At 33.8% G+C, this 27,854-nt stretch overlaps 1 protein-coding gene across 1 annotated transcript in view; it reads left to right on the top strand.

Annotated features, from left to right (window-relative positions):
• Positions 1-27,854, top strand: part of ARHGAP10 (Rho GTPase activating protein 10) — a 95,336-nt gene that overhangs the window by 39,181 nt on the left and 28,301 nt on the right. The window contains exons 14-19 of the mRNA XM_070949101.1: positions 2,981-3,055; positions 6,231-6,318; positions 7,165-7,223; positions 8,678-8,783; positions 12,525-12,684; positions 23,505-23,655. Coding sequence (XP_070805202.1) covers positions 2,981-3,055; positions 6,231-6,318; positions 7,165-7,223; positions 8,678-8,783; positions 12,525-12,684; positions 23,505-23,655 — 639 coding nt within the window. The remainder of the gene's footprint in view (positions 1-2,980; positions 3,056-6,230; positions 6,319-7,164; positions 7,224-8,677; positions 8,784-12,524; positions 12,685-23,504; positions 23,656-27,854) is intronic.

Raw genomic sequence — 27,854 nt, forward strand, 5'->3', positions numbered from 1 at the left:
AGTAGTTGACTTTTGTTAGTATTCAATCTTTTTACCATATCTTCATGTTTTCAAATGGTTGAAGCTGTGGTATATTGAGATTCTCAGTCAAAGTAGATGGGAAAATAATAATCAACAATATTGTCTCAATTATCAATACCTGAGTGATGGTGACTAATGGATCATGTCCAGGGTATTGTATTCCACTTGCAGTGGAAATCACCAGAAATTAAGAATTTATATGAAGGTACCAGTTGTTCTCCTAAGGGAAACATTGTAACACCTGCCCAGGATAAAGGAACAAGGAGAGCTTTGATATCATTAATTTAGGAGAAGTAGCAGTTCTGTCCCTTTAAAAGTAGAACATGTTAGTGGGAATAACACCGAATAATAATGGACAATTGTATTAATAGCTGGTAGTTTTGGTGACTAAAATGGTGCTTTAGCATGTAATAGCTTGAAAAATTAGGTGTTTTTTGGGGGAGCTAGGAAAGGCAAAGGGAGGTAATACAGTGAAGAAATTGTTATTTCTGCAGTGGTTAAACTATTTTACCATGTGTTAATCATTTGTGTTGCTGGACTGTCTCCCAACCAGCAGTATACTGTATTTTCTGGGAGAGTCTCCAGGGATTTAATTTTGATTGTTTTCAGTTGCCTAGATTCTGGGAAGGATAAACAAAGCAATACTTTTTTGCTGTTGGTCTTAGCTGCATTGAATTGTTAGAAAAGGGAAAGGCAGAAATGATAAATTTTACAGAAACATCATGAAGAGATGAAGTATAGGAAGTTTCAGCTACTTTAGACAAAGAAACAGATGTTTGGAAATCTCATTGTCTTTTTTTAGTTTGCATTACCATTCTATATGTTGGACGAAATTATAGTTGCCAGCAAATATTTTTATAGTTCAGTTCTGTACAACAGACAAGGTCAGTCTTTTGAGTGACCAGGGCTTCACTTATACTTTGGCCGAGGAGATTGAAGGCTTCAAAGTAGTGGGAGGAAAATATGGGAGAAGCTGGGATTTGGGGGGGAAGTTTTATTTTCAAGAGCCGTGGTAGCGCAGTGATTAGAATGCAGTATTTAAGGGAAAACTGCAAACTGCTAGCAGTTTGATTCTGACCAGCTCAAGATTGACTCAGTTTCCATCCTTCCGAGATCGGTAAAATGAGAATCCAGATTGTTGGGGGCAATATGGTGACTCTGTAAACTGCTTAGAAAGGGCTGTAAAGCACTGTGAAGCAGTATATAATTCTAAATGCTATTGCTATTATAACTGTTCTTTTAAAACTGATACTTACTAAAATGTCAGGAAAATGTGTGTTCAGTTATCAATAGTTCTGCTCAGAAAAGATTTTTCAGGCTAAAACATTATGTAAACTGGGCTGTAAGTGGTCTCCCTGCTGTACAAGATTTGGTTGGCAAGTCCATTTAGTGCAGCCCATGCACTTATTCCTCCTTTCTCCTATTTATTAAGAATGTAGATTCATTAGGTTGCCCCAAGGGTGGTGTTGGTTTTCTGTTCTTTTTAGGTTATGTGCCTGGAAAATGAACTACTTTGGATATAAAGCTTACCTTTATCTTTCTAAATATAGCAAAGATTTCTGTGGCCACAACCAAATCTCTAGCAAAGAACTCTGCCTTTGAAAGGAGTGAAAGAGCTTCACAGTAACATGTTTTCATATGTTTCCAGGAACAAAAATAATTAAGGTTTATATGATTAAATAATTTTATTTCTTTTCATAACTCTAAAAAGTGTTTAATTTTTTTCTATTATCTTATTAAAATAAACTATTTTATGTACAAGAAATTAAAGTTTGTTAAATTGTCTGATAATTGTATTTTAGGAGTGTTAAATTACTTTGCAAACCTCAGGATTAGTGTGATTTTATAACAATGCCTATGTTACTACCAGATTTAATATTATATGCTTGTGGCTTGATCCATATTATTATTTTCTTTTGTCTTTACTGTTAGCAATTCAGGAAATACATATCCTGAAAACATACAGATTTATTAGATTTTCTAACAGTTTCTTGGAACTATTAAGATTGTGTCATAGAAAAATGATTAGAAATTATGAGACCTATGTCACTAGTATTAGCAGTTCCACGTTAGAAAACTAACTGAAATAGCTGAAAATATAAATACTTCAATTTATATAATACTGTTGAAAAGAAGAGAGCGTGAATAATTGCTGTGGCAATACAAAGGGATAGTAGAAAGGAAGACCAAAAGATCACAAAGTATCAATATCTAAAAAGTGAAGTTGAAAGATTATGGCATAAACTGGTCATGGTGGTCCTAGTAGTTATTGGCACACTGGGTGCCATAACAAAAAATCTTGGGCACATTGACAAAATTTCTATCTATCTTTTACAAAGACCACACTAGGACTACACATATGCTACATTGATAGATTATGGCATCCTTGACTCTTGGGAAGAACTCAATGTGTAGGAAGGCGAACACCAGCTAAAGAACTGCCAACTACAATGCTCTTTATAGGCAAGATGTAATTTTACAATGGTTAGGTAGTGCCTTATGTTTGGGTATATCATCTAGATTAATATTTATTTTCTTAGGTGTGATAAAGAGCTTAAATTGTCATAATTTAAATTATGGACAACTAGGGAGAAAAATATTGAACCTACGTTAACTTCAGTATATTGAACTAAAAGTGTTTTCATTGATGCATAGATGCATTTGAATTCTTCAAATATTTCATTATCATGTTATTTTAGCTCTTATATACAATTATACTTAATCAGATTAAAAAAAACCTACACTGTATAGGATTTTCTCTCCACAGTAGCCAAAAAGATGTTTATGGGAAACCTTATGCATTCTTCTGTTCCAAGAAACTAATTCTCACAGTTTTTAGTTATCAGTGGATTAATTGTTTCAAATCTGGCTCATTCCCGAGCCAGGTTAAATGATTATAATAAATATAAGACTTATTTATGTTTAATAACTTTTATTAATTCTTTTGTGTCTCTATTAGGTATAAATGATCAAGGACTGTATAGAGTTGTAGGGGTGAGTTCAAAAGTCCAGAGACTTCTGAATTTGTTGATGGGTATGCTCATTTTTAAAATCTGCTTCTATCATTTTATATATATGCATACTTCCTTTTTTATGTTTCTTTCCCCAATTTTTAGTTTTCTCTTTAAATCATGTCAAGATGGGAAAGCAACTTGATTTGGAGCAATTGGCTTTTTTAATGGATGCTGAGAGGGCAAAATTTAATACAAAGCTTAAGGTTTCCATTATTCCCTTTAATTCACCAAAGTTAAAAAAAAATCTGAAAATATATGAAAATCTGAAAGATTTAAGCTATTTGCAGTTTGTTCAAGATTTCTCCTTAATTATGAGAGGACAAAAGTTTGATGAAATGAAAACAGTATATTTAGATATTTTTAAAGTAGATAGAAGAATATTTTCAACATATTGAATTTTGTCTCATTTCAGTGCAAATATATTTAAATGTACATGTCTGTATGTGTTTAATCCTTATTTTGAGTTCTAGTGATTTTTCTAGGAAATTATAGATTCTCATCCCTCTGATCAAATTTTCATTTAATTCTGACCCAAATATAACTATCATTCTTCCTATTGTTAGAGTGAAACTGTTCATCTGTCTATTATCTAACCCCACCATAATAGTCAACACTGCAAAATTTTCAGATTTCTTGTGCACAACTTTCAGCAGTACATCCAATCAGATCAGACTACCTGGATTACTTGAGCGTTCTGTGTCTTCCAAACCTGTCATTTGATAGAATCACTGGTCTGATTCTTCAGGATTCATTGATATTCAGAGAAGCTGGTTTGCAACAGGCTTCTCTCCAGGAGCATGTAGCTCCATCTGTGCTGATAACACAGTGTTCTTTGGCAGATAAAACTAGAGGAAACTAGCAAATGAATTCATCTCATTACCCCAGACATTATGTGGATGGCAAAGTACTTTATTTTACTGTATGCGCTGCTGTCAAATCCTTGCCACTTGTATGATGCTGATTGTCTCTGCTGAAAATATGACAGATATTATACAGTATAGTGTCTTGTTTGCCATATTAATTTGTCAAGATGATCTGGCTAATTATTAATTAACTATCTTTAATTACTGTTGGCAATTACATTGAATTTAAGAAAGGTATATAGACCCCAATATTTCTTATAGCTTCAGGAAGAATTAGGAAGTAAAAGGAAACACTATTGAGACAAAATGCATGAATCCTGTTATGGAAACCTGGTATTTTCATAAAACCCAATTTAATCTCCTGTTTTGTTGGAGAAAGTCATTCAAACAGTTTAAATTTAAATAGCTGATGGCAGTTCCAGTTTAGTACAGTGGTTTAAGGCATTGGAATAAAAATGGAAGACCATGAATTCCAGTCTCACCTTGGGCACAAAGTCAGATGGATGACCTTTGGCCAATCTCTCTCAGTCCTGGGAGGGAGGCAAATCACCTGAAAAAGAAAACGCCAGGAACTAATCCAGGCAATTGCCAAGAGTCGACACTGACTTGAAGTCACAAACACACACAAATCCTTTTACACACATATAGAATGTAATTTATTTCTTTGTATTTTGATATTTTGTTGCATTTGCATCAAATAGAAGCCTATTTTGGGATTCTCTTTTATAAAGCATATTAGCCACTATCCTATGGCCTTTGAGATCCATGCTTCTTAGGTCATTCATTTTTAAAGCTTGTTTTTTATGGAAAGGCAGGAAACCAAATCCTATTCTCCTATTGCATCATGTTTCAGCACATTGTTCTGCCTTACAAAAACTTACCTGGATAGATATGCAATCGTAAGAAAGATGTCATCTCCTATCTTAGCTTCCCTAAATTGTGATCCTCAAGCTCATCAAAATTTTCAAGAGGAAAGGAATCTTGTGAAAAAGAAAAAATAAAGTTAGGGATAGAAAATGCATAAAGTGGATGTGCATGTTTAAATAATTTATCTGCTGAAAAAGAATATTACAGTTACAAGAATTAAATGGATCTGATTGTTAGGTAAATACTGTAACATTCTTCATAAGTCTCCCTGTCATTGCATATGAGAGTCAGGAGCTTCTTACCGCTAAGAACATTTTTTGTATTTATTTATTAAATTTATTTGCCGCCATCTCACCGTTAGGCTACTGTGGAAAGCTTACAACAATAAAACGGAAAAAAATAAAACATGTAAAAATAACAATAGTAAAGGAACAAAATCATAAAAGTAAACAATAGAAGTTATGTAGCAAAGAAGCAAGCTATAGAGAACATCTTGGATGAAAATTCCAATCATTGTCAAAAATCTTGCAAAGTGACAAACACCTTGATTGTTTTTGGTGGCTAAGATAGGTGTGATTCTCTATGCTAGTCTAGTTGTTTCACCGGATCTAATACACAGTGTAGTAAGAACCTGCACTCTGACCTCCAGTCACTTAATTGCCTAGTTTCAAGGCCTGACTTTTTAGATTGGTTGTAGGAGAGCTGTATCAAATGTTAGACACTTTGTAAAGACCAACTATAGTCTACTTTTATACTCTAAAGTGGCTTTATCATCCTTAGTGTCTTTTTATCTGTCCTTTATTGTGATACTAGTGGATGGCCACTGAATCTTAGAATTTTATAACTGCAAGAAAGTCATTTTGTGATAAACAACAGATATGGATTGAGGAAAGAATCTCTCTTTTGTCTGATGGATGAAAGAGATGTATCAATATTATCAATTAATATATATTAATTTCATTGACAAAATGTATTGTAACCATCCCAAATCATAGAGTCCATGAGAAGTCACTCTACCAACTAGTTTGATTCTGCAGTCCTGTATCTTCCAGACAAGGGAGCATTCAGCATTATATATTAAATGTTTGACTATAAAATGTTACTTTGTTTGATATAAGTATTGCTTTTCATTCTGTATTAATGAATGCCATTTGTCCCAGAATATAAGTATTTTATACCAGAATATAATATAAGCCTGCTAATAACCCGTACACAATGCACAGACCACAATAGACAATAGGTGTAAATTTGATTTTTTGAAATTGTCTTTTCTGTACTTGTACTTTTCTGTACTTGTACTTCTATGCATAGAAGATAAGAAATAGAATCTTGCAGGTGTATGGCTTATTCTCTTCATTAACAGAACTTTAATTTATTGATGCTTTCATAAACTCAGTTATACTGTACAGTATCTGGAATCCAAATTATAACTGATCAAGGTTACCTGCTTGTGTTTATTTTCTAGATGCAAAAACATGTGATGAAGTTGATTTGGAAGGTAATACAGAATGGGAAGTGAAGACAATAACAAGCACGGTGAAACAATATTTAAGGTATGATTAAATATGTCCTATTTCTGTAATTTCATTGAAACTATAATAGATAGTGAATGTTATCACGTTGTTTGAAAAATTCAAATGTAAACAATTTTAGGAAGCATGTAGAATATTATTTTCTGGAATTCTTTACAATCCTTTAAAATCTGTTCCATGTCAGATGACCTGAAATGACCTGGGAGGAAGTTTAGCCTGGAGGGATCAGCAACATGTTAAGCTGTTGCACAGTTGCCCTTTCTGAAACAATGCATGGGCACATTTTTCTCGATAGCATCAGCTGATTTATTGACACAATATTTCTTTTGGTTTATTCTGCCACCCTCAGTTTGGCTCTGTACTGCCCTGTGATTGGAGAGTTATACGGCTAATGAATAGGTTAATGGTTAAGCTCCTTTACTTAACTTTCTTTTCAACATTCCTTTGGTTTAGAAAGAAAAAGAAGTGGGTTGTAATTTTCAGAGTGCAATCTGCGGAAATAGTCATAACAAACTTTTATGTTTTGAAAAAAACACATCCTTTAAAGAATTGATTATTTTCTGTATGGTAATCATATCTTTATATTTCCTGGCTCTGATGGTAGAAACGCCAAGGTTTTCCTCATATGAAATATGGAATACAACCCATAAATATTTCATGGAATGATGATTTTTTTTGTCCTAGTTTTTATAAAAGGCATCCTAAGTAGAAAGTTAAACAGTGCAAAATTAAAATGAATACATTGTAGTATGATAAAATATATAGTTCTTCCCCCCCCCCTTTAGAATGTTTGTATTTAAACTTGATTGTAAATTTAAATGATCTTTTTTTTTCTCCTTAATTATTCCAATGTTTTTGTCTTAACAGAAGCCTGCCAGAGCCCTTAATGACGTATGACTTACACGGAGAGTTCATCACTCCTGCTAGTAAATATATGACTTATCAGATTTTATCTCTTTTGAAATAATAATTATTGGAAATCAGGGAAATCCAGTTAGGTAACTTAATACTCAAAATCTTTTCCAAAAATCATTGTATGTTTTTGTTCCTCCTACAAATGCATACAGTATTCAGAATGTTAAAAACTTTCTACACAGTACAACAACCTCACTGCAAACTATTATACAATATATATATTCCAATTCATATACAAAACTAAGTGTATTGGGCTAAATACAAGGATGTTGCAATATAATATACACGTATTAACATATTATGAAAATAATATGAAATGGGCAATGAGAAAACTGGATGTAACCTCCCAGAATGTAATGCAGTTGAATTACATAAAAGCTTTGTGTTAAGAATCTTTCAAAAAGACTGCCAACATAACCATATGTAACTAAAGAAGAAGAATTACTTTATGATTCAGTTTCTCCCCCCCCCCTCCCCGCCATCCGAAAATCCATAATGTACTGTATGGCCCGGGGGGGAGGGGGAACTGCCCTAGATAGTAATTGGCTGATTGTGATGTTAACATGAAATGCTCAGTTACAATACTCAAAATATTTAAGCCCACCTTTTATGGAGAATATTACCAGTTTCACTATGACTATAACTTTTTAAAGGAGAAGGCTAAAGAGGTTTATGACTTAAAGAAGCAGAGAGACAGCTAGCAGCAAGGAAGGGAGCGGAATGTACAATGGTTTGAAAGAGAAAGAAACCTGAGGCACGATATTTGGAGGATATGAAGAAAGAAAGATCTGTAAAAAGAAGGATCTATAAAAGACAGGTTTGAAGAACTCTCTTAGCATTTAAGCTTGTAGATGCTTGGAGGAAGAAGGTAAAAGAGATAATGATACTAAATGATATGGAAGATAAATGGTTGGAATGGATAGTGTGTGTTTATTCAATATATTTATTCACCATTTTATTTTATTTTTTATTTTAAAATTGCTTGTTTCACTATCAAGTGACTCTTGCCACCTAATTGTTTACAAATCTACATAGGTTTAGCAATTCTCATTTTTTACCATATTTGTGTATCATTTCATTTCCATTATGCTCCATGTAGGGCTGTGAGATGTCTGTATTATCCGAGTGAATTTGCACTTCAGCAAATTGTTTAAATATTATAGTCAGGGTGGTTTTCATGAAATAGAACTGATGCTTGGTTATATATTAAGGAAGGTCATAAACAAGGCCAAGAGAATAAAAAGTTACCTTCTTACGATAAATGTTCTATAACTAGCAACTTTTAATATAGTACTGAAGTTTCCTAGCATCTGGGGAGATGAAAAAAGTGTCAAAAAAGGATTTAACTTCGTGTCTTTAAATATGTACAGGTAACAAAAAAGAAAATTAAAATGTTTTTACATAATTTTCAGCATGCATTGTGCCAAGTGCATAACTATGAATTATTGTTTTTTCTTTTATGTAGAAAGTGGTAGCCCTGAGTCCCGTGTTAAACTTATCCACTCCTTGGTTCATAAACTTCCAGAAAAGAACAAAGAAATGCTTGATATTGTTGTGAAGCACTTAGCAAAGTAAGCCTCTTGTATCTTACTTTGATGTTTACATTTTGTCCTTTGCAGTCCCTGAAGGCTGGTTATGTTCGGAGATGTATTTTTATATTTCATATAAAGCAAAAACAATGTTTGCTTTTTGCCTTGTTGTATACTGTATATTTATTTTAGAAAATTTAATCTGGATGATTGGATATATGATGGATGGATGGATGGATGGATGGATGGATGGATGGATGGATAGATAGATAGATAGATAGATAGATAGATAGATAGATAGATAATCTATATCTACTGTCTGTCTGTCTATCCACCCATCCATCCATCCTCTGCATTAACAGTGCTTAATCCGTAAGTGTCGGCATCTATCTATCTATCTATCTATCTATCTATCTATCTATCTATCTATCTATCTACCTACCTACCTACCTACCTACCTACCTACCTACCTACCTACCTATCATAGATGCCCACCCTTACAGCACTGTTAATGCAGAGGAAAATATTAAGTAATAGCTAAAATAATAAGAGGCAGTAGAGAAAGGAAAGAAACTTAGCACAAATCATTGCCATTTATACCAATATTCATTTTGTATACCTTTCCATACAACCACCTCAATGTACATCTTTCATGGTGGTTATTTAGTTTTGTGTTCAGTCTATGTTTATTCAGCACTAGTGACCCCCCCCTCCTTTCTTCTTGTTTTACAACATATATCTTAACTTTTTCAGTATTTTAATTTTTAGATCTGTGCATCTAATTATCTGATTTATGTAATATACATTGCAAATCATTGACTTACTAGCAAAATACACAACATGGTCTCCATGCAAAAATATATACAGATGCACACAAACAACACATACTGACATCCAAAAGCAACACTGTTCTAATGCTAACACAAGCATTTCCTTATATAATTATCGCCTAACAAACTAAGAAAAATTCATGCATCCATGTCTTAATCTCTGCTCGCCGTTGAACCATTTGCTAAGCATTTTGTTTATTCTTATATATGCTTACATTCCATTGAGTAAACTGCTCTTACTGTACTAAGCAATAGACATTCAGCTCAATGTTCAGATATTTCCAGTATTTTCTTTGACTACATTCTTTGGGATTATGGTTTTTTTTGGGGGGGTTATATACATTATTCAATATATTTTTATTTTATTTTATACAGTTTTTATTCTCTTAAACACCTGTTTACCTCTTCCATACAGATTCCATATTTTTTATTCTGAATCTTTTTCATACAGAAATTGTACTTCTTGTGAACATTCTACTTTTTTAAAAAAAATGCATTTCTTTACTTTTCTTTCACAACTATTTTACTCAATATGTGCCATTGTCAAAATGAAAATGCGATCTGTATCACGTGCATGCTTAATTAATTTAAAAGTACTTTATGGTGTAGTATCAGGTATATTTGGTAACATCTTTCGAGAATTGAACCTGTTTATCCAAGCCACATATCTAGGGAGGCCTTGATGAGAATATCCCTGTCTTCACAAAAGCACATTGTGGCTGAACTAAGTGGCAAGTCTTTTCCATGATAGTAGACTACCTTTAGCCCAACACTGCATGAAGTCCCTATCGTGATAAATTCGGCAAATAAATACAGAGTTTGTTGTTCCATCAAACGTTTTCTTCTGTTTAATGGATCAGCTGATGGCACTGTTCATAAGCATTGGTTTTAGGATTGAATTTTGTTGAATTTTTTTTAAGCTTTTGTTTTGTCCCGGTACATTGTTCAGACTATTTGGAGATTGAAGCACACCATAAATAAACATCATTTATTTTGTAAACCTCACATAGAATCACCACCATCATTTCTTTATCATTGGAATTAGTACTGCTGCACCACTCAAAATCTTAGCAGGTGAATCTCAAACAAAGAAAGTCCTTGTTTCCACTCAACTGTGTCTTGTTGGTATACACCAGTTTTTCTCACTGTTTCTCATTCAAGCCATATTATTACAAATAGATCTGGAATCCACAGCCAAATATCCATAGCGACCATATCCAGGGAATAGCCAGTGGGTTAGAAAAACAGACTGGCATCACACTGGTTATCTCTGTTCTTATATAATATTCAATCCGGTGCCTCCTGTCATTTATTCCACAACCATTTTCATAATCACTTCTTGCTCTCTCAGATTCTTCCCCAATTAACATAATTTTGAATAGAAGGTCCATAGGGCAACTTCAGCAAAACTCCAGTTGGTATAGTAGCTGTCCAATTAAAATTGATTTGCCAATCAGTCCTGCCTCTCTTCTTGAACTTACTGTATACTATTTGCTACACTTCACCCATTTAACCTCCTTCACCTATTGTTTCTCTTTTCCTCTTCCTAAGGATTTCTCAATAGGGCCACTCACTCCAGAGAGGAAGGAAATAGGAATTTTCCCAGCCACACCAAAAGCATTAGAAAAATCTTTTCATTTATCCAAAAACTTTTACCAACAATGGATATGTTTCTCTTTCCGTTTTATTTTTTAATTGAGGTTCTTTATTTCAAGTTCTTTATCGTTTGCCATTCTTAAATTCCAAGTCACTGTCTTCCATATGCCATGGTTGTCTCTTAACGTGTCTTAACAACAACTTGCCTGCAGAAGTTGTGAATGCCCTAACACTGGAAATTTATAAGAAGATGTTGGATAACCATTTGTCTGAAGTGGTGTAGGGTTTTCTGCCTGGGCAGGGGGTTGGACTAGAAGACCTCCAAGGTCCCTTCCAACTCTGTTATTCTATTCTATTCTAACATGGGCCATAGAAATTGTTCTACATAACTCATCATGACTCTGGTCAGATACGTAGTTCTTGTATGAAAACAGTAATTGGGAAAGGAAGTCTTGTGCAGATATCTGGATATCACATTACCATGGTGCTTAGCCATGGCAATTTGAGTTGTCCCTGGGCAATATCATTGCAGGTACTGATGCAAGGACCTCACTTAACTTTCATCTTCCTGCCCTATTGACTTTACTTGGAAGCTGGCAAGTAAAGTCACAAATCACGATTATGTGACTGCAGGTTCACTGTGATGGCCAGAACTTCAAGAACTTGTCATGAGAACCACTTGTTCAGTACTGTTGCAAGTTTGAACAGTTGCTAAACCAGTGGTCATTAAGTAAGGATGACCTATATACTCATCTTAATTGCACATGTGTTACATACAGTATCCCCTGATACATGTAAAAGACATTATCTTTTTCTTTTGACAGCATTTTCACCGATATGCCACAGTGCAACTAAATTCTAGTTTTAACCCCAGACATGTTGTTTCCACTATACTATGTTGCTCCTATTTCTAATCTGGATGCTAATTTGTAAGCTAGATAGTGTTGTTTATATATATTTTACATGGTGCTACATACAATATAAGAATACACAAATCAGGATATAATCTGTTATCTTCTTTAACAGTATTGCTTTTAATTGAAGTAAAAAATATTTTCACCTCAGAATGATATAAAATAATTGTTAGTATTTACTAACAACTTTTTTTTGAGACAAAAAATACCCAAAAGCTTTTTTTGTTTTTCTGTTAGTATTTTTTTAATAATTGCTTGAAATTTTAGGTATTTCCATCTATTAAATGAGGTTTATTATTTTAAGAAAAAAGAAAAAATGCACAAACTCATCCTGAATTATTGCAAAAGTTCAATGGTTGAAGGAAATGTAATTTTATTTTTTCACTTTGAAGTAGCCATCTTCATAATGCTGGTTGTTTTTGTTTGTTTCTGTTTTTGAAAAGTGTTTCCGATAATGCTAAGAAAAATCTTATGACTGTGGCAAATTTAGGAGTTGTATTTGGACCAACATTAATGAGGCCACAGGAAGAAACAGTGGCTGGTCTTATGGATCTGAAATTTCAGAACATTGTGGTGGAGATCCTAATTGAAAACCATGAAAAGGTAAGTATGGGAAGTGGAAAAGAGATTTGATATCAAATTCCTGTGAGATAATTTATGATTTTCTCAATTTCCATACTTCCATAACATAGGAAGCAAAATCATGTTAATTTTAATAAATTTTCAGCATTTGTAAGGAGGAAGTGACATTTTCAGCCTTCATAAGAATTATGAAATTCAGTTCGACCTTTAAATCTTCCCTGTTCATTCCCCCGTGAAAAACATTGCAGTGATTATTTTTAAAATTCCACTCTCTTGGGGGCATAAAAAAGATGCTGATGATTCTTATTTCTTCATATAGCTAGATTGGCAGAGTCTTTACATTCTGTTTTGTAGAAAAATGCAAGATGTGTATGGAAAGGGAAGGAAGTGGACTATACTATCAGTGTCTAATAAAGAGGATGGCTTCTTGATTAGGGGAACCTTTTTCTGCATTGCTTCCTTGTGGGATGTACACTACTTCCAATTGTTTTGTTAATAAGTTTATTAATAAAATCTCTAGTCTTCAGTTAAAGTAGTTATACTAGCCTGACACATATAAACATTTTGGGAAAAGAATGGATTTTGTACCATTCAGTTTCTGAAATGCAAATATGTTTATAATGATATGGTTACTTGCCTAAAGACTACCCTATTCTCAAATCTGCAAACTTTTTTTACTGTTTGACTTTAAAATAGAACATCCTTTTATCAGCCTGTGACTTCCTAATATCTCTGTCATTTATCTGTCTGACCCCCAGTATTAACTCTTCAGCTTATCTGCAGATAGTTTTTCAAATATTTAGAGTTCTCTTTCTCCCCCAAGGATATATTTCAGTATTTGGTTGCAGCCTTTAAAAGAAAGTTCTACATTTGTGTGCTTTACTTTTGTTTCATATGTGATAATTACTGAATTAGGAGATGCTGTGCTTCTTTTTGAACTTTCCATCTCTCCAGTGGTAATACACGGAAAGGTTTACCTTGCAGTGTTGATACCACATAAAAATATTAATATTAATGCATAATCTGAATTAATGGGGTGAATGGAATGGTGAGAAACTAATTCATTTTGAACCCACCCCATCCTAGGATTTCTATTGAGCCATTTGGATCAGCCATTACCAGTTCCCAGTGTATAGTGGGAATAAGTGCATAATTTACCAGCTCACTCACTTCCCTCCTATCTTTTTAGTTCTTTCACTTCTTTCTATCCCCTTAGCCACTGCTAATGCTCCTATGTGGGATATACATGTCTCTTCCTGATCACAGATGATCTTCCTGATCATCTTTCCCTCTTTTCTGCTACCAACATCTTCAGCTGTCTCCCCATCCCTAGCTAAGTATTTCTTCCTGCAGCAAAACAGCCCTTTTTATTTGATGCATAGAATCAAATAATCTCAATTGATTAATTAGGTTACTTTAATTGTGGAAAAAAGAACACTATTTTGCATGTGGTTGAAACACTTGAAACATATTTAGATCTCAGCATGGACCATTCAAAACCAGCTGTTCTGTGCATAGAGTATAGAATATATTCCTACTCTGAATTTATATGGTAGAACAATCTCCCAATTCTATCCCAATTTAATAGATTACAGGGTTGTAAACTGAAAAAAAAGGTCTCAATGGAACTGAAGTGGATATAGTAAAGATTGGGTGCAGTAGACACATGGCGATTCAAAGTTTGGCAGATGTGAAAATAAAAAGAGTCCTGAAAAAGTTGAAGACTTGTTTTCAAAATAGTTGTCCTGTTGCAAAGTTGTCTCAAAATGCAAAATAATAATTAGCTCCTGTGACATTCATTGATTCATAATAAATAAAATATTAACTGAATCTTGATAGATTCATCTAGTCATGATTCGAACAATTCAATCATAAATTGATAATATTCATGAATCACTGATTTGGACAATGGTAAGAATAGCATCATTCATTTGCCCGTAAGAGTTGACTAGCATAGGCTTAATAAACAAATGTTTCCAAGTGCCTTCATTGGACCCTTCATTTCCACATTATTTATTTATAGATTAAATAAATGGGAGAAAACCAAATTTTTCATTGGTTTAAGGTTTTATATTACTTTATAACTTTCATGTTTAAAGTTGCAGTCTCAATTTTTTCAATCTCTTTTCTAAAAAAATAAAGATGCACAGAAAAAAGAATGAAAACATATGAGTTTGCTTCTATACCCATATCTTTATACTTCATCAAGGTTCTGAGAAGTATAACTTATATGTATTAATGTCTTTAAATCATTTTATGTTTCTACTGTTGCTTCTGCACTTGCCAGAAAGTGTCAGCTTGTTCAGTTGACTCCTCTCTCCCACACACACAGTCCTGCTGCTTTCCAGACTGGCAAAAAGCTTGCTTTCAGTACAGTGGAAACTGTACTAGATTCATTATAGTCAGGCTGGCAGACAGATGTCTGTGGAAGCATCACATCAAGGGAGGCTTAAAATGTTTCACTTGTAACAATTTATTTTAATTTCTTACATACACACAATAACAGAGAGGTGGCAGTAGAAGCAAATGTATTTTCCACTGGTCTTATTTTATTATAGTAAAGAAATTCTCCTTTTTCTTGGCAGTCTAAAACAAGCCTCCCTCCCTTCCTCCCTCCCTCCCTCCCTTGATATAAAGTTAGTTACTGATAGTATTTATAACTATTTTTACTATTGTAAATATAATATCTTACATGCATTATAGTACTAATCTTTAATGCTGCCTTAAATTCTCCCTATTCCAACACCCAATATTGAGATTCGAAGTTGTGATTTAATCTAATCAGATTACCTATAATTGTTATGGCTGCCATGATGGATGGGGAGTGGTTTTTTGGGGGGGGGTTTGTTATATGATGTAAACCATTTGGACTCACCTATTTGTGAGTTGGGATGCTATACAGTGGTGAAATCTAAATTTTTTTACTACCGGTTCTGTGGTGTGGCTTGGTGGGCGTGGCAGAAGAAGGATACTGCAAAATCCCCATTCTCTCCCCACTCCAGGGGAAGGATATTGCAAAATCTCCATGTCCTCCCCACTCCAAGGGAAGGATATTGCAAAATCTCCATTTCTTCCCAACTCCAGGGGAAGGATATTGCAAAATGTCCATTCCCATCCCACTCGGGGGCCAGCCAGAGGTGGTATTTGCTGGTTCTCCAAACTACTCAAAATTTCCACTACCGGTTCTCTGAACCGCTCAAAATTCCATTACCAGTTCTCCAGAACCTGTCAGAACCTGCTGGATTTCATCCCTGATGCTATATAAATTTAATAAATAAATACATACATACATACACATTCATACATGCATGCATGTGAGAAAAGTTCATCCAACAGTCATGCTTTTAATCCCAATGCCATATTGTTTTTGGAGAATTGCAATAATATATTTGTGATTAAGAATTATAGTATGGTGTATAGTGTAGTGTAGTGTAGTGTAGTGTGTAGTGTAGTGTAGTGTAGTGTAGTGTAGTGTAGTGTAGTGTAGTATAGTATGTGTATACTACAGTTTTTATATATTTGGTAAAGTTTATCAAACAAACATTTTGTCCTTCTAAGAAGAGACATTGTGGCTTTATGAATATGAATGCATATGTTATATTCTGTTAAATATTATGCTGCTTATTTCTTCATATGTAGGGTTTTTAATATTTAAATTAATAATCCACAATGTTCAGTATAAAAAGTGAAGTTGATTCAAAAGTGGCTATTTTTTCAAACTGTTAGTTGATGTTGATTTTTCCTGAATTTGTATTTTTTCATCCATGTACTATGAATTACTCTGCATTTTGGATGATACTGGTACTTAAAATAATTTAATATTTAAGCCAAGTAGAATACATGAAACCAGAACTGGGGGTAGAGAAAGGGAAGAAAAAAAGAGGGAAAAATGATTAATTATTTCATTTAGTAGGATATTTCTATTTCTGTTATATGTGGCAATAATTATATATTCCTTTTGTCCAACTCTTTTTGTGAAAAGCACATCAAGCAGATTTTCCATATGCTTTTTATATTGGACAGAGTTTCTTTATAAAATAAAGACCATACTGTAAAGCATGATTTTTATATCTTCATCATGTGGTTTAAATAAAATGTGTTACAGTAGAATGCAGAGTCAAACTTAAAAGCTAAAAGCCTAGTTAAGTAGTTTTAGAATGGTTCATCTGTTAAACCAATAATCGCTTTTATAAAAGAGCTTTATGTCATCCATATGTTTTAGCAGATTTATTTACATATTCTTAAAATAACTATGTGCAAAATAGTGTTCTTTTTTCCACAATTAAGGTAACCTAAGAACAGAAAATTTTGCTCAGTAACTCTGAGTAATACTTACCTATTTTCTTAAAATCTTATTTAAAATTGTATATCAGATCAATAAAATATATTTATGGTACAAGTTCTACTTGTATGTTAGTTTCTCCCCAAATATCCCTGAAAGTCATTTGTAACATAAATATCAATCATTAAACATAATACAAGCTAGACAATTTTCATAAAATTGGGTGATTTAGGGGTGGAGAATTGTGGTGGGTGGGAGTGTGTTTGGGGATTGTTATGTGTGTTGGACCTGGTCTTTGGATGTTAAGTGAATTTCGTTGTATGGATATACTGTGTATACACGTACAATGACAATAAAGTTATTTATTTATAAATGGTTGACTTAAAGTAGGGGTGTCAAACTCATGGCCTATGGACTGCATGCATCACACACTGGCCACACCCATGTCTGGCTTAGTGAAGGGGTAAAAGTTGTGATACGTCACGTGACAATGCCGTGATGATACGAGCTGGACACTCCTGACCTAAAGAAACAGCATTTCTAATATGCTCTTCCTTATTAAATATTTTTTCTTATAAGTTCTAATATACCGTATTTTTCCAGAGTATAAAACACACTTCCCCCCCAAAAAAGAGGGTGAAAATTTGAGTGCGTCTTATACACCGAATGTAGCCCTGCCCACCTGCTGGCTCCCACCCTTTGGCCTCTCCCTCCCAGCAATTTACCTCTTTACTGCAAGCAGCAAACTGCAAAAAACCCGTTTCAGCTTCAGCACAGCCTGATTAGCACAAGCAGTTGATTGTCGGTTGGATTGGCCTCTCGTCTCTCATCTGTTTCAGGCTACAGGGATTGCCATTGCTGCATGGGCCTCCTGCAAGCAGGCAAATTGCTAGGAGGCAGATTTTTTTTTCTTGTGCTAATCAGGGTGTGATGAAAATGAAACTAAAACAGGCTGTTTGCTGTTTTCTGCAAGGCAAATTGCTGGGAGGCAGAGTTATTGTGAGTGTTTTATGAGTCTTATTTTCTTCTTTGTGTCCTTTTGTTGTAAAATTTCTGTCTAGAATCAACAATTAGCTGGAATTTAAAAAACATTTCACGAACTTAATTAAAATGTTACCTGAAGGAAAATAAAGAGAGGGGGGAAAAGCTTTATATCTAACAGATTGCATGCTGAATAACTTACTGATTTTTATTACAATACCAATCTATGCAAAGAAGAAAACTTAAAACAGCTCCAAACTGGTAAAATTTCATATTATTTCCCATATCCATGCACTAGCGTATATCTTGTTTTCCTTCCCAAAAAAGGTAAGTGTGTCTTATAGTCCAGACCGTCTTATACTCCGAAAAATATGGTATTTACTATTGAAGGCAATAATGGTGCTATTCTTTTCTTTATTAAAAAAATCAATCACATTCCAAATGTGAAATTTCATGATGGTCTATGAAATCTAAAAAGCACTCAAAATAAATTAGGATGAAAAATTTAGAAGGTATTTAAATTAATTTGAAATCGGCTTGTCTTAGAATATCAGTAATCATTCTTTTCTTCGCAAACGTGTTTTTTATCCTTTTCTTCAGATTAGGTTCATTGTAAATCAGGTGAATTTTGAATTTGAACTGACTTTTTCCTAAATGAATTGTATCAGTTAATAGAAGGGTTTTTTTCCTCTACAGTAATTCTCAATAATATATACCAAGTCAAATTCCTCATGTTCCCTTATCCCTTTGAATATTTGATAATTAATGGATTATTTTATTTTGAACTGACTTGATTTGCTATGAAAAATAAGAGCAGGAACAGCAAAATACTCTAAAGATAAGAATGAATATCCATAGCTGAAAGAGACCGATGACTAAAATCACTGCAACACAAAAAGTCCTGGCCTCTTTTCTAGTTGGCTGTTAAATTAGTAGTCAGCCAGCAGGGTCAGTAGGAGTGAAAAGCTTCATGGCTTTCTCTTCTGTTCCAACAACTGTTCTCAAGATGTTTGAAATGGAGTAGTCTAAGTTTCATATCCTTGTTCAGAAATCCTGTGGTCTCTGAGTATGGCAGTTAGGGAAGGTTCTGTCAGAATTTGTAAAGCTAAGGAAGAATTTTCAGTAGGACATCACCCCGGTAGATGTTCCTGGATGTAGTTCTTATCCTTTAAAGCACAGGTCTTCAAACTTGGCAGCTTTAAGACTTGTGGACTTCAACTTCCAGCTGGCTGGAGAATTCTGGGAGTTGAAGTCCACAAGTCTTAAAGCTGCCAAGTTTGAAGGCCTCTGCTTTAAACATTACAATAACAGCATTGTTGGGAATCTCTGTGCTCTTCAGAACAACGCTAACAAACTCTCTTATTTTATTGGTCTATCTTCATTTCTTTAGTTTGGTTGTGTATTTTTCTGTACTTGAAAAGAAGACTGTCTTCTGACATTATAGGCCATTTGGGTAGTGATTCTTCCTACTAATTAGTAGAGCATATGTTTCCCATTTTTTCCAAAGTCCACAAATAACAGAATTAAGTTACCTTCCAAATATGAACATTCTGTTTGTCTAATATGCCCGAGAGAGATCCATGTCCCTGAAAATTGATCTTATTGCTCACCTGCCTACCAGTGCACCTCTATCATAGAAACTGATTCAACAAAAAAGTTGTTTGGTTCTAGGAAATTAGGATTCATTTTGTTGTACTGTATTTTGCCTTTTCTGTTGATTTAATAAAGGATGCAATTAAAATAAACATATATTTCCCCCATTTTTATCTGTTTTAGTCATTTAAAATTCTTGAAAAAGCTGTGGTTAACAATTGTGTGCTGATATTGCCCAACAGTATACTTTACACTTCCAGGAAAAGTAGATTTTCCATGTTGAAAAAAAAGCAATAGTAGGGAATAATTTTTCTGTTAATGTTGTTTGGGCCTTAGGCAGCATGCAGTGGTCTCAATGTTAAAATGTAAGAATAGGACTACTCTTGAAAATATTCGAATCAAGACTTGTCAAATGTTCTATACAGTTATTGAATATTTCAAATTCTTTTTGTGCTTTTGATAACTTCTTGATGCTAATGGACAGATAAGAATTCTATCTATGAGACTATAAGAAGAAAAAAGATGCTTTGGGATTTATTAGGGTGAGTTTCCTGTTCCTTAAAGTTTAGTTCCCATACATCTTAGCACTTCTATCGGGAGGTATTTGCTGTATAAAAAACCTATAGTGTTACAAATTGCTTCAGCAATGGCTGCTCCGATTGTTTCAGAGCAAACCAGATGTGTTTATTTTTATCTTCAATGTTTTAAAGCCAGATATTGTATGATATTGCTATGATGCTCTTGGGAACCATGACATGGACCTTTAGAGTAGCTACTCTTGTACTTTTCTTCCACTTAACAACACAGTAGGTCCTCTGAACTATTATTAGAACAGTTATTTTGGACTTGCAGAGTAATGTCACTGCTTTACAATTCTATCTATCTATCTATCTATCTATCTATCTATCTATCTATCTATCTATTATATATTAATTTTTTACAACTTTAAAAAAGTTATTATACTTAAGTATAAAAATTGTTCGCCATACTATTTCCTATTCTTACAACAATGTAATGCAGTTTTCAATACTATGCATATTTATTATTATTTATGGAGATTCTCAGTCATCCAGGTCATGGTTGTCCCAAAGGAGCTTTTTAAAAAGGTAACTGGACTTTCTTGTTTCCTTTGAAGATGTTTTGCTTCTCTTTTGTCCTTTTTCTAAGAAGAATTAAGGTAGCTTTATGACTATGAATGCCTAAGAAGCAAAACGTCTTCACAGAAAAACAAAGTCAGTTGCTTCTTGAAAAAGCACCTTTGGGATATTTATTATTAGTTTCCACATTTTGATTCATTTTTGATGGTAATTCCATATGACCACCATAAAATTAGAATAGTACAATGCACTTTACATGAGACTACCTTTGAAAGCCATTCTAAAACTGCAGTTGTTGTACACGTTAGCAGCCCGCTTACTGGCAAATGAAAACTTTCATAGTGATATAACATATGTGCTATAGACCCTGTAGTAGCTTTGGTACATTTATGGTGCAATTCAAAGCCAGCTTTTATTTAAGAAGCCTTATATGGCTTGATTCCCAAGTATTTTCAGAATCACTATCTCTAAGTGAAATTGACCCCATCCAGTACATTTTATTTGAGAGAAGTTATTCATTCTCCATTTGAGGGAGATTAGGCAGACCATGGTGGATAAACAGTGTATTTCAGTGGTTTCTGTTTAATAGAATAGCCCCTACCAATGTTTGACTAGCACTAGTCTGACAATTTTTTGAAACTGGTTAAAACTATTTTTTTAAGGCTATGATAATGAGTGTCATCATAGGGGTAAGCAGAATACAATTACAGTTTTTTAAAACTCTGGTTTAATGTTTAATAGTTAGTTTAATGCTAACTATTGGGAATACAGAGTATACAAAATAAATAAGTAAATCTAATGCAACCTGTCAGAGAACAATTAATAATAAAAGAATACAGAAAACTTACCTGATTCATGTTGATTAAAAGCATAATATTCTCAGCAAAGAAGGCAATTGTTATTTATTTACAATCCATAACCAATATATAAAAAATGATATTACAACACAATAAATATAAAGTGATATAAAATAATAAAGCTTAAACATAAAAGCTTGAAGTAATTAATAGTGTGATGGAAATATTAGATAAAATCTATAAGACATGGCTATTGTTAAAAAATTAGCTACCATGTTGCAATTGGAACCAGAAGTTCCATCACTGACCAACATAGTTGTAAAACAATGTGTCACATGACCACACTGTTTGACAACACAAATTCCAATACTAAATGAATTGTGTCATTAAGTGAAAACATCACATGATCATTACCTTCTCCCAGCTTCCCCATACAAATGGTGATTATGTAACTGGATGCTGCAACCAACTTAAGTATGAGGACTAGTTGTAGCTGCCACTCATTTAGCAGCATTGTAAGCCTGAATGATCTCTGAATGATTATTAAGTAAGGAACATACGTAATAGCCAAAGTTGATTTCCTAGGATAAAATGGATAATCTGCTCAGAGGAATAATCTAGATTTCTAACAACTGTTATTAATTTGTCCTCCATTCATTGCATAGAGGGCACTCTAGTTATGAATGTGGAATAGATTCAATTTCTGTATCATAACATGCCCAAGTCTGAATTTAATAGGGAATACTGATGCATCTACCAGTTGTTGCTCTTTTAATTTGATGATTTTGGAGAAGATAAAGTGTCTCCTATGTAAAGTGTGGGAAATATCTGGCAATTGAGCAGGAGAGGGTTATTGAGCTGTAATGGAGGTGGAAAATTCTGGTTATATGGGGATCTTGGTCTCTATCCTCCATTGAAGGCTCACTGACTTTATCGGGGTGAGACTTATACCTAAAAATTTAATTTTGGAAAATAAAAGCTCAGTAAACTAAACTGAGTTTGATTTTTTTTTTTTGCTCAGAAAGATTGAAATTAAGAAATGATCCAAGGATATTCCCCCCAAAAAATTTATTCTCACCAATATCTGATGTAACAGAACCTCACATTAGCCCAAAAGAAATGCAGCCTAATTCTAACCAGATAAGATGAAATAAGGAACCTGAGTTTTAGTCTTTAAAAACCCCTATCCATAGCCTTCAAAAAATCATTTTTGCATAAATGGGAAATCCACATCTTGTTTTAATCTTGTCCACCCCCAGTTATTGATACCACAGCTTAAAAATCCTTTTAAGATTTTAGGCAATGAACATCAGCTGTGGGCAACATAAATGGAAATGATTGATCATTTATTTATCTTACGAAGATTTATGTTCTGGAGCATTGAGAAATGAATGTCTGCATGCACCCACTACACATATATTTTGGGAAGCCATCACTTTTGAAAAAAACATCATCCTTCGGCTTTTTTTTTTTTTTTTTGCTTCATCATAGTAACAATTTGGGGAAATGTGAGGAAGAAGGGAAGAACATTGAATGCCAGACTTGGTTCCCATCTAAACACAAAAGTGTTTTGTAGAGATAGCCCTCTATCAATGTAAAAAGGATGAGATTCACTTGTCCTCAAAAGATTTTAAGGAAAAATACTGAATCTCTGTGATTCAATTTCATTCTTATAAAATCTAGTTTAAAGTTTCTAGCAAAAAAAAAATTACATTGAGAAAAATATATCTAAGCTTAAAAGCCTGGGAAACTAAGTGTTATGGTAGTGTAGAATTTTAGAACTGTAAAGGACACTCTTCCAAGTGCCTTGTGAAAAAGCCCTCTTCTTGGTTTTAAATTTCACTTGATAAAATTGTGCACTAGGGTGATACATTAGTAACTACTTCTTAAGAATAGAATGAATGAATGAATGTAAGTGTTTTGCAGTGAATATCTGTGCTATTTTAATTTTGATTTATTTAAAATAATCATTTTCAAAATGTGAAAAATTGAATATAAATCAAAGGTAAATTATTCCTTGAAAATGGCTTACAGGATTTATACAAGTTGTCCTTCACAGTAACTCAGTGTGTTTTACATTGCTCTTTCCAGATTTTCCACACGCTGCCTGATGCTTATTTCTCTGAGCCTACCCCTGTGCCAATCTCTCCTCCAAATGCCCCACCACGACAATCAAGACGACAGGGGCAACGTAATAAGAGGCCTGTTGCTGTATATAATCTCTGTCTAGAGCTGGATGACAGTAAGCTGTTCATTATATTTACTATCTTGGCAAAAGTGGAATTGCAATATATATTCTGCAGTAGCTTTCATTTCTGTTGTTTTTATAATTATATATAATTATAAGTGGTATGATAAATGGAATAAGATAAGAACCCAAAGCAAAGCTTTTTAGTGAGTTTGAAGAGACAACTCTAGCAGTAATATTGATAGCATTATATAATTACATATACAGTAAGTTATCAAATGAGAAAAAGTAGAATTCATTGTGCAAATAAGATGCAACAGTTTTTCAGAATGCAAAGATTACATTTGCAGTTTTTCCATTAAAAATACTTTAACGGTGATACAGTATGTACAGATATAAGATGAGGGACAGGTGTACAAACTGATTGACTCATTTTCCTCATAAGAAGAACATCAGCAGTACACCAAACTGTTACGGTTGGTTGAACAGTCAGCCAGATGTTTAGATTGGATTTGTCATTTTTGTCCTGTTGAGTCTTTCCCAAGGATCTGGGACAAACTGAATTTATTTAATAATATTAAAGATATTGTCACACTTGTCGCAGGATGTTAACTGTTCCAAGTAAAGTTGCCTTTTGCAATTGACTGATGGTGATTTAGTCACTGCCGATGATATTTGAATGGTGCTCCGGTTGTTTTGAGATTGCACAAAAGGGACTTATTACTATTAGTGCTATCTTTCTTTTGCTACTTCTGTTTGCAAGCTTTTGTGATTTTTTTCACGTCTTTTTTTTCTATTCTGCTGTCTAAGGTATTGAAGTGTTGAATTTTTTTATTGACAGTTGTTAAGTCTTAGATATTGTGTGACAGAAGATATTTGTCTGTTTGAAAAGTTCCAGAGCATGTTAGCTTCTTCATTTTCTATTATTTTATTTGTGTGCCCACCAGTTCTTGCTATTTCTTGCATATAATTCCAATGCACCTTTGTTCTAGTTTATTTGACATTGATACAGCAAAACCAGATATAAAAAATAAAGATAAATAGATTTATATATACATTTCCCTCTTAAAAAGTGGGCTATGGCTGTGGTCTCCAATCTTTCATCTTGGCGGCCCTGTGTGGAGGAGGCGTGTGAGTGGCAGATGCATGCCCACAGCTCCTTTGGCACGAGCGGCAGGCACATGCACTCTCCATTCACGAATGGAGCTTGATTTGTGAGTGGAGGGCACTTGCGCTCGAAGCTCCACTCGCATGCGAAGCTCCACTTGGGTGAGCAGAGAATGCTCAAACAGAGGGCGTTTCTGCTCTTCTGTGAGGCTCCATTCGTGATGCTCTTCGCTCAAATGTCTCCACTCATTCTCTCTCCGCTTAAGCAAGTGGAATGTTGCATGCGCTTGCCCATTGCTTGTGCAACTTGGTTTGAAACAGGCCAGATAATGAGCTGTGGCCCGGGGGTTTGGGGACACCTGCTTTATGGTATTATTATTATGATTGGTCCCACAAAACCAGCAAGATGTTTAGACTGGATTTGGCATTTTTATCTACAAATTGAGTCCTTCCAAGGACCTGGTGTTGGCAAATGTTATTGTTTGATGGTGTTAAGAGTTATCATCATTATTAAATGGGTAATATACAGTTAGATTCACAATCAAACATTCTATGAAAACTCACTATTTATTTATTTATTTATTTATTTACTTACTTACTTACTTACTTACTTACTTACTTACTTACTTACTTATTGTAAAATTAGAGTGTTCCAGTCTTAAATATCAAGGGAATCCTATAGAATAGAATAATGGAATGAGAATGGGAATGGGAATGGGAATGGGATAGCATAGCGTAGCGTAGCGTAGCGTAGCATACTGGGCAAGTGTGATTGGACACACAAGGAATTTGTCTTCGATGCACAAGCTCTCAGTGTACATAAACGTTATAAGTTAGAAATCATGATCATAGTCATAAAATACATTCATCATAAATTATGATACAACACTCAGTGATAGTCATAGGATACTAAATAACATAAATCATACTAGGAAACTAAATAGAACAATATAAATCATAAAGATACAAGCAACAAAGTTATAGTCATAAATAGAAAAGGAGGTAGGTAATAGGAAAGATGAGAATCATAGTAATACAGCCTTACTAAATAGTTTGACAGTGTGGTGGAAATTAGTTGTTTAGCAGAGCATTGGCATGATGGAAAAAACTGTCCTCGTGTCTAGTTGTTCTTTAGGCATAGCTCCAATCATTATTTCCCCCCCCCCATAAGTGTTTAACTTCAATTTGCAAGCCCCAGAATTTAATTTTTTTTTCGGAGGTTGCTTTTCCTCAATGTACTATATCAATGTACCTAGCAACATCAATGAATCAGAGTTTCTTCTTTTCAATGACTGTGAACAAAATGCCTATCTGTTTAAGTTTTAAAATCCCATAAGATCTTAACCCACTCATTTTCCAAAACCCCTCATCTTAATGGTCCCAGTGGTTCTTCCTACATTTAAATCCAAAACTCTGGCAGATTTCCAATGAATAATTTTGGCACCTTGGTCGTAACACTGATTACAGTCAGTTTGTGAAATTTTGCTGAAGCCACTGATCAAATGGTCAGTTGTTTCAAGCTTCTTGCTCCCAAGGTGACATTTGTAAACTGCCCAGAGTCACTTAGGCGAGATGGGCGGTGTAGAAAATTGATAAATAAGTTTATCAATTACTATAAATTATAGTAAACTATAATTATAGCAAATTGATACATTATTATAATTTATCAATTATAAATTAGCTTATTGTTTTGTTACATGAAAAAATTTTGCATTCATCAAAATAGTTGGCAGAAGTTGTTCTTGAGCTAGTAAAATAAAATCTCAGTTCCTTTCTTTAACACTACTGATCTTAACCAGCTCCATATGTGGTTTTTATTGGCTTTTCCACATTTATATAAACCTAAGGCATTTCTCCACAGTTGGACATTTAGTTTATTAGTAATTTTTTTAGACTTTTGGTATTTTTTATTTACCTCTTAAATTAATTAAGTAAATCTCTTCATAAAGAAAAATGTGCTCAACACCCAGAAATATTGGAGGCAGCTTAATTTTAGTGATATGCAAATAGATGACATGTAGCGATAAACTTTTATTTACTGAGATGTATTTATTGATGAACAAATGGTACAAATTCTAAGATATAACAAATATTATAAACTGTTAGCTTTTATATATAAATACAAGTGATGCCTTTTGTCTTCCATATTTTTCATTTTGTATTTAAATAACAGATCCAAACTTGTTCTCCAGAAAATCGGTATATATGTACATGTATGTATGTATGTATGTATGTATGTATGTATGTATGTATTATACATACATATGGGGTAGGAAAAGTACTAGGTATGTGGTGATTTGTTTTTAAAGATTGTACTGTAATAAATGTTTAAAAGAAATAAGTTTTAAAAATAGGTTCTGCATTGAACTTGTTAGAACCACCATAAGCTTCCAACAGGACATCTGTAGTTCTTTTGGAAGCAAAAATAAAAACTATGGTGGCATCTTAAAAGCTATGTTATTTGTCATGGCATGAAAGCTCATTCCACAATAAATCTGTTGATGTTTAATTTTCCATAATATTGTTTATTGATTTTTTTAATTAAGATATCACATTTCATGGCAGCTTCACTTGCTTGCCATAAGCTTTGAAGTTAAATTCCAATAGTTTGAGGATGCCAATAAAAACCCAAACATACTTTAGAAATAATAAGTGGTCTATCATTGTTCATATTTTTAGACATCTTAAAACAAGATCAGGCTAGAGATTTTAAACTGTCATTAATAGAATTGTTAACAGCAATATGCAATTGTTAACAGCATCTTTGTCTATGAATATGAAAGACTGCACCCTATTTACCTTATATCCATATATTATATAGAGCTAGTATATTGATACAAAAGAGTGATAACCATAAATTTAAGAAAATCCGTATTTACAATAAATAGAAAAAAGAATTATTTTTTCAAAATTGTAAATGCAATGTTGAATCCTGCTCACCTTTCCTAACTTGTCATTTCTGGGAATTCTCTCCCATTATAAATGTCTGTAACTCCAGGGACCAGGACCAGGGGTGGGTTCTAATTTTTTTTACTACCGGTTCTGTGGGCGTGGCTAGTGGTCATGTGACTGGGTAGGCGTGGCTAGATGGTCATGTGACCGAGTGGCCATGGCTATGTGTATAGGGACTACTCAGAGGGCTGAAA

Source organism: Pituophis catenifer, unplaced genomic scaffold, assembly GCF_029215685.1.
Source record: "Pituophis catenifer annectens isolate HBS135680 unplaced genomic scaffold, rPitCat1.0.hap2 SCAF_8, whole genome shotgun sequence".
In the NCBI taxonomy this organism is placed as follows: Eukaryota; Metazoa; Chordata; class Lepidosauria; order Squamata; family Colubridae; genus Pituophis; species Pituophis catenifer.